The sequence below is a fragment of the Pecten maximus genome, chromosome 14 (assembly GCF_902652985.1).
Source record: "Pecten maximus chromosome 14, xPecMax1.1, whole genome shotgun sequence".
Classification (NCBI taxonomy): domain Eukaryota; kingdom Metazoa; phylum Mollusca; class Bivalvia; order Pectinida; family Pectinidae; genus Pecten; species Pecten maximus.
In genome coordinates, this window is record NC_047028.1 from 11023389 (window position 1) to 11036140 (window position 12752).

Genomic DNA, 12752 nt, shown 5'->3' on the forward strand with positions numbered 1-12752 from the left:
TGATCTTCTCTCTATTTTCCCTTCCTCTTTCTTACTAATCTGTGTAAATTGAGAAACGTCCCGGCAGTACTTTTCAAACAAGGGGAACTTATATATGAAATTTGAGATTTAGCAATAATGGCTGTCTGTCGACCATGTTGTTTTCAGATTGGCCTCAAAATGCAATATGACAGACCAAGGGGAATGTACATATAGAACTTCAGTACCTCCTGTAAAATAGCGAAAACAAACTTCAATTGTCAAAATCCAAGATGGCTGCCTGTCGGCCATGTTGTTTTCCGATCAGTCCCAAAATGCAATGTGCATAACTACAGATTAAGGAGAACCTACATATGAAATTTTAGAAAGATCCCTTCAGTACTTTCTGAGAAATAGCGATAACAAACTTCAATTGTCAACATCCAAGATGGCTGCCTGTCGGCCATGTTGTTTTCCGATCATTCCCAAGATGAAATATGCATACCTATTGACCAAGGGGAACCTATATATGAAATTTGAGAAAGATCCCATCAGTACTTTCTGAGAAATAGCGATAACAATCTTTAATTGTCAAAATCCAAGATGGCTGCCTGTCGGCCATGTTGTTTTCCGATTGGTCCTTAAATGCAATATGCATAACTGCAGACCAAGGATAACCTGCATATGAAATTTGAGAAAGATCCCATCAGTACTTTCTGAGATATAGCGATAGCAAACTTCAACTGTCAAAATCCAAGATGGCTGCCTGTCGGCCATGTTGTTTTCCAATTGGTCCTAAAATGCAATATGCATAACTACGGACCAGGGATAATCTACATGTTAAATTTAAGAAAGATCCCTTCAGTACTTTCTGAGAAATAGCGATAACAAACTTCAATTGTCAACATCCAAGATGGCTGCCTGTCGGCCATGTTGTTTTCCGATCAGTCCCAAGATGAAATATGCATAACTATGGACCAAGGGGAACCTATATATGAAATTTGAGAAAGATCCCATCAGTACTTTCTGAGAAATAGCGATAACAATCTTTAATTGTCAAAATCCAAGATGGCTGCCTGCCGGCCATGTTGTTTTCCGATTGGTCCTAAAATGCAATATGCATAACTGCAGACCAAGGATAACCTGCATATGAAATTTGAGAAAGATCCCATCAGTACTTTCTGAGATATAGCGATAGCAAACTTCAACTGTCAAAATCCAAGATGGCTGCCTGTCGGCCATGTTGTTTTCCAATTGGTCCTAAAATGCAATATGCATAACTACGGACCAGGGATAATCTACATGTTAAATTTAAGAAAGATCCCTTCATTACTTTCTGAAAAATAGCGATAACAAACTTCAATAGTCAAAATCCAAGATGGCTGCCTGTTGGCCGTGTTGTTTTCCGATTGGTCCCAAGATGCAATATGCATAACTATAGACCAAGGGAAACATACATATGAAATTTGAGAAAGATCCCATCAGTACTTTGCGAGATATAGCGATAACAAACTTCAATTGTCAAAATCCAAGATGGCTGCCTGTCGGCCATGTTGTTTTCTGATCGGTCCCAAAATGTAATATGCATAACTACAGACCAAGAGGAACCTACATATGAAATTTGAGAAAGATCCCATCAGTACTTTCTGAGAAATAGCGATAACAAACTTCAATTGTCAAAATCCAAGATGGCTGCCTGTTGGCCATTTTGTTTTCCGATTGGTCCCAAGATAAAATATGCAAAACTATGGACCAAGGGGAACATTCAGATGAAATTTGAGAAAGATCCCTTCAGTACTTTCTCAGAAATAGCGATAACAAGAATTGTTTATGGACGGAGGAACGAACGGACAAGGGACGCGAGGCGATTTGAATAGCCCGCCATCTGATGATGGTGGGCTAAAAATAAGAGCACTATGCATGTATGATTTTACAAAATGGCGACATTATTAAATACGTATGAATACAATATAAAATTCTAAACATCAACAAACAAATTTTCACTGTTAACAATAGAATCCATCTGTGAAGAATTGTCTGTTTTGACCATTTTAAGTCTGTCATGTTCGATCATGCGAGGGTTGCGGCATCCCTTACATTTGCAGCCTATACAGGGTAGCTTGTTGATATAGCAGGGACAACGCTGACCGAGACAGGTGAGACGACTGTTTGTTCCACCTCGGCCACATTTACATGTTTTCAAATCCTTTTGCTCACTGCCTGTACCTAGAGTAAGTATGTTTGTGTTAGGCTCTGGCAGCTGAGAGTTATCCGTCCTTGATCCTGGTGTTCCAGAGGTGAGGATAGTGCTTTCATACAAAACAGATCTGTTGCCATGATCGCTGTCACGCTTTCGCTTAAGTGGATTTTCAGATTTAGAATCAATACTGGTATCTGTATCAGTTACATCAACCTCGATGGATTCATCACTCTGTGATGAAGAATTCAATTGTGGTTCCAAGTCATTTTCTACTAGTGTACTACAGCACTGCACTTCGGGTTCTATTAAACTCTTTGGAATTTCACATAACATTGATTTGTCTTTAATGCTGCTACATGTTAAATCAGACGAGTCTTTTTTCTCAGAAGATGATTTGTGACTCTTTTCTGAACGTTTGACACATTTTGGAGGTGATTTCGATTTTGACGTCTGTCTGGGTGAATATTTATGTTTGTTATTCAAGTCAAAACCTGGTGGCAATGGTAATGATGAGGACAGTTTAAAATCGTCCTCAAAGTCCAAAGCGTCCTGTATTATAGTGCTGAGACTGTTTGTTTCCCCGTTAGGTGTCTGAACGAGCAGATCAGTGCCAATGGGTGAGTCGGCTATGTATTCACAGAGCTTCTTAAAACAAATCACTGCTATTCGAAGCTGAGTATTCTCTTGAAATTCGTCATGATGTTTACACCAACTACACTGAGGTTTCAGCTTCATTTTGCCACCTTTACATGCGAAGCAGACAAAGTGTTGACAGACATTCTGTATAGGTCCCATTGGTCTCACGATCAGGTTCCGACATACACAACACGACAAGGCCTGGCGGAGAAACGGTAAATATCGATACAAATCGCTCCAAGTCTCGCGATCGGCCAAATCAGCCTGCATGACATAGCGGCATGTCGTTAGATAAATGTTTAGTGCATTCATCTCACCAGGTGATTACGGTCAATATAACCGTATACCTATCTTACCGGATATTTTTCTATCGAATACACAGTAAGTGAACTTCCAGGTGCGCCATGTGTGTGTACATATTTTGTGACGTCATCAGTTTGTGCTGTTTATCTACAGGGGAAACAACTTGAGGCGCAAAAATTGAAATTACATTTCGGACGATTCGTGACGTTAGGTTGATGTAATGAAATGAAGAAAGTTGATAAACACTCTTTAATTCTAATCGTATGATCGTTTATTATGGCAAGCCAAGTTGTCATTTATTCGCGGAGCAATGTTGATCCAGTATTTTACCAAACTATATCGGGATGTTAACCTTTATACAGTGTAGTTACATGTAGGGCCTATATTATATTATCTATTTATTTATGAGTTTACTTTTACCATCTGTACACCACCTAAGATGTTTTCTAATTAATTATAATAGGCCCTCGGCGAATTAATTATCGGCCGATGGGATCGTTTTTACAACATAACGATATACCCACAATATCTGTGTAACTGTTCCAGGTTTTATGTTTAGGCATATGCGATCGTTTATAATTCGCATAAATATTTGTCTTGATAAATGGGCATATTGCCTCGAAAATATGACAATTACCTTGTCTGTACTGTCGTTATTACTAGTTGACAATTATATATTATATAAGATATACATGTATATGTTTATGAGATATCTTATATGTTTGTGAGATATATAAGATATCTTATTTAAAGTTTATAAGACATCTTATATAATTATAAAAGATATCTTATATAATTTGGGTTATCCCTGGATCAACGTTGCTCGGTGCATAAATGACAACTTGGCCTAATTGCCATAGTTTATCTATAGATGTAAAAGGTACACACACATTCTCGCACACTCACTCATTATTTTTTTTGACACATATGAGTTTGTTTGTTTGTTTGTTTTGTCACTGTAGGCCTATTAAAATTGAACTGCAAATTATGAGAAACTCGTGCACGCGCAGCTATTATTGATAATGAACTATGAAAACAACCTAACGTTCAATTACACTTGATATCATTGACGATTGATTGTGACATCAACAAAGGATGCAGCCAAAATATTGAGTTTAGATTTCATGCAAGTCATTGGCACAAATAGTAATAACTTCATTATACAACATATATTTATAACATTGCCATGCTATACATTAAGCTGCATGTAATCATAAAATATCGATATTTTGTTAAGAAGGAGTGAAACATATCTTCATATCTTGTCTTAAGTGTGAAATATAAATGTTAAAGTATATATATATGAAAATGGGTAACCAACTTTCTATTCATATATAAAACGAGAAAATAGAAGAAAAATATGTCTATGCGTGGAAAAGCGTAGGAATCGGTTCCGTCATATTCGACTTTATATTCCAATGGCATTATATATACTTGACAACAAGACGGAATCACTTTGAATGCGATATCATTTTTTTTTTTTTTTTCCAGATGTTACATGTAATAATTATAAATGTATAAGTTTTACATTAAAAAAAACGGCATTCTGTTTCCTGACCATGAGTGTATGTTTGATTTAATACCAAAGTATTTTGCAAAGATGCAACAAATTAAAAAAAAAAAAAAAAAAAAACCATATCTTTCCTTCGCTTTTATTCATTTGGATCCGGACAGATAAAAAAACTGAACTTCGACAGGACGGAAAGAAAGCAACAAGCATTGATGGTATATATAATTCTTTATCAAGTTGATAATTTATTTCTTGTATTGAACAGGTAAATGTAATAAGTAGTCACGTCATTAGTACTTACTTGACTCCAGATCATAACCACCGGGTAACAGGTCACATAGACAAACATCTCACTGATAGATAAAGCCTGACAGGCATTGGTTACGTATTCATATACATGTAAATATAAAATACAGACCTTGACTCACCTTGTCTTTATGCCATAAAGATTTCTACTATAGTCAGAACTTCAGATACACGTGAGTTCTTTGTTCTCAAAAAAGTGGGAGATTCCAATTCCAATTATCTTATTACCTTTTTGACCAAACGAGCCAATCAGTTGGATTAGAGATAACCCTCTTCACGACTACAAATTTATTTCAGGTTGTCTCAAAATACACCATCGGAAACATTCACTAGGCAAGGGAACAAATAAGAAAAACCTGGGACCCACCTCCATGGGAACACGTAAGAGTTGAGATGAAATATTAAAAAAAAACATATCATGTTTGAAATAGTTTGGAGATGTTCAATGTGATAAATTGATATCTTCCAGTCACCGTTTCCAAGGAAGTACGTGGCAGACGATACGAGATTGGGCACCAGTGCCTATAATTTAAGCGCGATACCCGTCAAACCGGTTCCCACGGAAGGGACGTTAATCCGGGGTCCGGTGAGTCACGCCGTGTACGTTAAAGATCCTCTGCTGGTATTCGAACAAGAGTAGGCTAATTGCTAGCCGCCACAGAGTATAGGTTCATATAGGGTCTAGATTAGGATAATGTAGGGCATTAAGGCAATTCAGTGACAGTCCAAAATTTTTTATTTATTTTTTTTTCATAGAGATAATCGTCTGTCCCTCTCATATTAGATCATTTGGCGATGAGCAAATGCGAAATTGCTCCCTATTTAGTGCCCCGACCCACCCCTTTCCCCTAAGTGTCATAGGCTCGGTTATAACCGGAACAAGGACGTTAAGCCCCATCAATCAATCAATCAATCAACAACCGGTTCCCATTCTAACATTGAACGCATGACGTGCAACTACATACACTGAGTATCGTAAACATCCGTGACCCGACGACCCTCTTCTGAAAATAAAGAATGCACTCACCTGAGAACGTGACAGTGGTGTGAAGATGGTCATTACCTATCAGCTAACATCCCAAAGTATGCACAAAATAAAATAAAAGACAAAACAACTATAATACAGCAATTTGCATTACACACATTCAGTGGGGGGGGGGGGGGGGGGGGGGGGGGGGGGGAACACGTGACCAGTACCCCAGATAATGGCGGACGAAGGTGGCAGCTCGCGGTAAGTTTGATGTTTTTAAACTCATTTATACTGTATCGATATCAACAATTTAATAAGTACACGGGACCCGTAACGCTAAATATTCAATGGATATACACAAAAGACATCACTATATGGTGTAGTTATTGCAAACACTTCTACGCTCAAGAATGGTGTAGACGTGTTTGCAATTTCACGTGGACATGTTGATTTCAATCGGAACACCTCGCCTCCGTGAACGTCTTTTCTCAATCGGAACACTTCGCCTCCGTCTGCGAACGTAGGCTCGGAGGTAAGTGTATGAATACACATGAAAATGATGGTCCATGTGATTCGCCGGACGATGACCAAATTACCGCGAACTATATAGCTGTCGATAGGGTAAACAACATGGCTGCACCCAGTCTATTCCATGCGGTTTTTAAGTATTTCACTGTATATGTGAAGAGTTAGCGTTATATAAATGTTATTGACATGTTTTTCATTTTAGTTTTGTGTTATATTTATGATCCAACCGTATTTGTAAAGATTACAGAACTACTGTGTGTGTACCGGTACATGTAACATCTACAGCCAGGTTATTGTTTTTATTAGATCCATTATTTTTTTACCGACAGCGATGCATTCCTTATATCAACAAAATTATCCCAAAAAAGTCCTATTGTCTGCCAAATGTCATAAATGTTAGTTAACTCACCCAGAATACACATTAATAATAGCTAGACTGATTTAATTCGGGTAGATGCTTGAGTCAAAAAAATAAGTGTCATGAGTATGATTATCATAAGAATAAAATAAAATCTTAAACATTAGACATTACATCATTGAGTCATCAAATACCGTATTTGAAATGCATTTTATATATGATTTTAAATTTTACATTAATTCACAGGTAGCAACTTTGATTCTGAAACCTATATACGTATATAACTTTATAAAAAAAATACCTTTTAGTGAAGTGGATGTTTTAAAAATAATATTACAGAAATTTTCCCGAACCCATGCACTTGTGTATAATTTCAGTGGTGTTTTATCATGTAATGGTATATTCTTTCTGAAAAGTACTACTGGCAAAAGCCATCAATGTTTAAATTAATACAGTTATTAAGTGTCAATAATACCAAAGAATTATGTAACCTGGGTAAATTCATATTCAAAGCAAATAAGATTCGATCTTTACATATGTAACCCGTTCTCCACAATGTATTGCATTGCTGTTTCATTGTCATTTTCATGTATTGTGTATTTGTATTATGTACTTATGGGCCACAAGGCCTACGGTCAATAAAAAAATTGAAATTGAGTTAATTACAATTTCTATGGTGTATTGTCAATTCTCAGTTTTTTCCTGGCAGTTTTTATGTTTGATTTGTTCATGGCACTTGTATGTTTCTGTAGAGCTTGATATGAAATCTGTTGGCAATTAACAACTGTTGTGATTGGTCAGTTGAACCATTTACTTTGAAGATTGTGAGGTTATCTAAGAGATTCAACAATAATAGCTTGGATCTAATTTGTACTTTTCACTCATTAGTCAATATGCTTGGGTGTAGTGAGGGGCGATAACTCTGGTGGAACACGAAAAGATGGATAAAAATAAATTCCTTTCCTTTAACATTAATACCTTGCACTTAATTTCCTCACGTTCACTTACTAATAATACCACACATGCACTTCATTCACTCGTGCAACATTTAAATCCTCAATTATGTTTAAAAATTAACACTGGCACGAGGAAATTGAAAAGTTTGGGGTTACCAGTGTGATTGTTCTCACAGTTTTCTGGAATATGACACTTTAATTGATTATGAGACATCAATTGACATCTATCCAAGCATATGTTCAGGGTCTCCTGTGTGTTATTCAGTGAGGTAGTCACCCACTACTACAAGGAGACCCAGCCTCAAAATGATCCTGCATGACTGAACCATATGTGTGGTGATGAAACTAGCAAACAAACCAACCTAAGTTCAACTTAGGAACAAATGCACTTGCAGTACATGTATTCTAATGGATGAAAGTGACATGCCATTTAATTTATCAAGCAAAGTTTTTAATTGAATAAGACATCAGCTGACCAGAGATTTATTACTTGTACATGTATATACAAGTGTAATTTATTCTTTTTTTTTCATTTTCATGTACAAGATATATCAACACAACTGTTGTCAAATTATAATGTATCATCTCACTCTCAAATGTACAACCAACAATCTCATCATCATCATCATCATCATGTGAATGTACTATCCTGATATATACTGTTAGATACCCGATTGTTACATCCTCACCCTCATCATCAATAATGAATTGCCTATTTTATATCAAAATGGTATTCCTAATTTATTAATTATGATAAATATTTCACTTTATTGTCAAGATGGACAGGAAAGTGTGAAAGAGAGAAGAAGTTAGGATAGATAGTGGAAAAAAAGACAAATAAATACTAGTATGTTTGGCTTTGTCAAGGGCTGGGAGTAAGTACAAAAGGGTGCTTCTTGTGAAGTGTAAAAATGATATCAATAATAGTTGTAATAGTAATAGTTTAATCATACTTGGCAATTCAAACCAAATACCCAACTTATGAATTAACTACTGTAACTTTTTTTACCATTTACTCCATTGTACTTCAAACTTTTCCTTAACAGTCACTCCTACCAGAAGCAATAGATTGTTGAACTTTATAATAAATGTCCTTTTTTGTGTTGATTAAAGAGTTTATAGGTATTGAGTTGTGAAAACACCTCATTCGGTATAGATACTGCTCAATAATAATGATAATTTCATTATCAATCCTATTTATAGGTGAATAATTAACAGAAATCTTTAAGTACAGTAAGTGTAGATTGAAACAATCTTCTAATTCAATTTCATTTTAATTAAAAAGTAAATAAGACTAGAATTCAACTTCTTCAGAATATATTTCGCTTGGATTGTGGAGTGAAATAAAAAGGTGATTGAACTGTGATATCATCAGTGATTTAATTACATATGATATCTGTCAACAACAGTTAATGACCTTCTACTCCAGGTTTTAATGAATGATTTAAGTTTATTTTTTTAACAAAATTCAGTCTTGGTTCAGCTGACCAGAGATAATTATCACTGTGTCAACAGTCAATGTCACTGTTAAAATGTCAAGTCACTTTTAGCTGGTGTTTTTTTTACACTGGTACACATTTTGTTTTAGCTGTAGCATGAAGCAACAAAAGCTGACTTGTCAGTGTTCAGGTTTTCATAAAGGGCTATTCCAAGCTTTCCTTCACCGGCCTAGGAGGCAATTTTCCATCACATCATTATTTTTTCTGGTATGTACAGTGTATATGGATGTAATCATATAGAAAAATCAAATCCCTGAACTTTAAACAAAAAGAAACACAACAAGATAAGAAAAAACACATTTCTGGAGACATATATGTGGAGACATACATGATAGAAGAAAAGTTGGAGAACCGGATAATGATTTTATCATTAGTAAACTTTATCCTCTATCATAATATATTAATAGAATCATACCAAATTGATATGCTTCAGGGTTAACTATGTATCTTTATACCTAATAAACATAAACATATTTTATTTCACCATTCTTTAACGGGTTTTGTATTATTTGAAATAATGTTCTAATAGGAATTTTATTTGCTTTTTTGAAAAAAAAAATCCATGTTAACCACTTTCCTAAAGAAAACATCCTGGTTCATTTACCTTTGTGGATGACACATGGTTGTGTTCTGTATAATGCTGATGAAAATAATATAATAGTATATACATAAGTATATATAATATTGGCAAAGATTTGTTTATATTGAAAAAAAAATAGACTTTATCAAAGTGCAGGTATGATCATTACCCTGTATATAATGTATGAGTGCATAATCCAGCTGTGGGAGAACAGTACAGATATTCTGTGTCTGGTGTAATATAAATCAGACTATAATCCAGCTGTGGAGGAACAGTACAGATATTCTGGGTCTGGTGTAATATGAATCAGACTAGACCTATATCTGCTGTCACTTCTTTTTTTATGATTTTCAAGTTAGAGAAAGGAGAACACATCTTTCATGAAAACTTATCTCGGCCGTGTTTACAAGTTTTCTGTATTTTACTTTTGTCTAGATTTCATATTATAATTTATATGCATTTATAACATAAACATTCCTGCAAACATGTAATTCAGATATTGTAGAAGTCTTTATAGTTTATATGCTAGTGATAATTTGGATGTATATCAATAAGAAATACAATTGTACTTAAAATATCGTAATTACATGTATAACATTCAGGTATAGCTCCAAATTATGATCGAGTCTTAAATTTCAATGTTTTTACATATATATATAAATATATCTACAAAAATATCATATTTGAAAGTGATCATGATGTTCTGCAAATCTTGCAATTGATAAAAATGTGGCTGTCATAATGAGATGGCAGGAATGATGTTGTTTATAGATATCTTTGCATATACAAATGTATACATTGTATATATTGATGCACATATATATTATATCAGACCTGTCATGACAAAAATATATATATATATATATATCTTAAAAGATAAAAGAATCAAGGGTGAGATCTGTCTAAATCATTTAAGAAAATTAGAGAACTAATATGTATTGAGTAACAGAAATACCCTACTTGACACTCGAACACTCGCTGACAAAACAAAACATTACCATTTGAGACTGTTAGACAAATATTTACTTGGAGGTAAATCAGCGACTTCCTAATGATCGAAACATGAGAAATGTAACGAAATACTACAATCGTGATGTGGAAAACTTTTGACATCCCATTAACTACCTTTTTCACATCATGTCGATTTATGATGATCGCTGAATCTCGCCGTTTAATGAAACATGGGCGCCGCCATTTTTTGTGTCATGTGATTGAAAGTAGTCCAAAATGGTTACTACTTTGGTCCGAGTCTAGTTTCGGAGAAAATGACGAGGGGTTCCGATTGCGTCTTTTCTGAAGCCTGAGCGAGGTGTTACGAATGTCATATACTCGCACGTAATATTACATGTCAGATATGCACGTGTGTTTACTATTGTGCGTTGAAGGGATATTTTACTACTGGAATTGGTTGGAAATGTAATAACCTATAACAAAGGAATGTATTCCTTCTCTTTATAAACCAATTAAAGGTAAGGTTTGCATTGTTTTAAATTTGTTAACACATGTATTATATAATGTGTAAGTGATTTTTTTCAATTATTCCTTGAAAATATTTACACCTATTTATTATGTTTACCTCTTCAAAGTCACAGTCGCTTGCATAGAAAATGAAAATTAAAAAAAAAATTATATCAGTGGTATGTGTACCGTGTAAAACAGAAGGCCGGAAACTCCGTCACGAGCGAAACGGCACCCCATCTCACTTCAATCGACTAAAAAACACATTTATTCAAACTGACACGGTGCACACTATATGCCGCCGTCAATAGGAAACATTCATCTTTAACCTACCGTGTCACTCAATACGAATTGTTACATCCAAAACACAATAATCCGTGAAAACATCGCCGAATTCCTCGCTCAGAACGCCATTTTCAAACTGCTCCCTCAGCCTGTCCAGATTATTCATTTACATACGGGGTTGAAAGGGCATGCGATTACATTTGTATATAATCGTCTGTCGTCGGGTGCACTTTTTGGAGTCATCTCCGCATGCATTTTGTCCGGAAAACGCTTCGGCTCGTTGAAGAGTTTCGTCTAATTTACGATTATTTGAAGAGTTTCGTCGATGAACGATGATTTATAATCATAAATTATTTATTATTTTGAACGTGAGAGTACCATGCGCCGTATATTACAGTACACAGGAAAAGCAAACGAAGTCAAGAATGCCTATTCTGCAATCACACTCACGTAGTAGGCCTAGACATTATGAATATATGGATAAATCTAAAAGAAGTCATTTATAATCACTTCAATAAATTTATTATAAATTACATACATAATTTTTCATTTATTTATTTCTTATTAAATTCCAAGTTTATTTTAAAATCCAAACCATCTATGAATATATGGATAAATCTAAAAGAAGTCAATTATAATCACTATTATAAATTTATCATAAATAAACATGTATACATAAATAACTTTTTATTTTTATCTATTTATTTCTTATTAAATTACACGTTTTATTTTTAAATTCAAACCATCTGTGAATATATGGATAAATCTTTTATTTTATTTATTTGTCAACTGATAAATTCAGTAATAGACACCTTAATTTACCTGTACAGGTAACAGGAACGTTGATTTACCTGTACAGGTAGCAGTTAACTTAACTGTTAAAACAACACTCCCCCTATATTGTTTACACAAGTTTTTGGGAGAAACAGGATATATATTTTTCAGTTTTGGGAGAAACAGGATGACACCATCGATAGATTTGGATCTCCGTATAGGAGCATATCAAAAGTGTAGTCTATTGGTAGATCTACAAAACATTCGTTTCTTACAATGGTATAGTTTGGACAAGACAATAGAAAGTGTTCAGTGGTTTCATGCGCTTGTCTACATGAACATACAGGGCTGTCGATAAGATTACGACTAAATAGATGGGCATTTAGAAAGCTGCAATTCATCCTCAATCTAGCATGATGAACCTGATCAGA

General features: G+C 34.8%; 2 protein-coding genes across 2 annotated transcripts in view; one reads left to right on the plus strand and one right to left on the minus strand.

Moving 5' to 3' along the window:
* Positions 1–1709: 1709 nt before the first annotated feature.
* Positions 1710–3400, minus strand: LOC117341681 (E3 ubiquitin-protein ligase MSL2-like). Its single transcript, XM_033903543.1, has one exon. The coding sequence runs from the start codon at positions 3104–3106 to the stop codon at positions 1937–1939; it is 1170 nt and encodes a 389-aa protein (XP_033759434.1). The 5' UTR covers positions 3107–3400; the 3' UTR covers positions 1710–1936.
* A 2725-nt stretch (positions 3401–6125) lies between these two features.
* LOC117342078 (beta-1,3-galactosyltransferase brn-like) overlaps positions 6126–12752 on the plus strand; it is a 91746-nt gene continuing 85119 nt past the window's right edge. The window contains exon 1 of the mRNA XM_033904055.1: positions 6126–6144. The gene's annotated coding sequence lies outside the window, so the exon portion shown is untranslated. The remainder of the gene's footprint in view (positions 6145–12752) is intronic.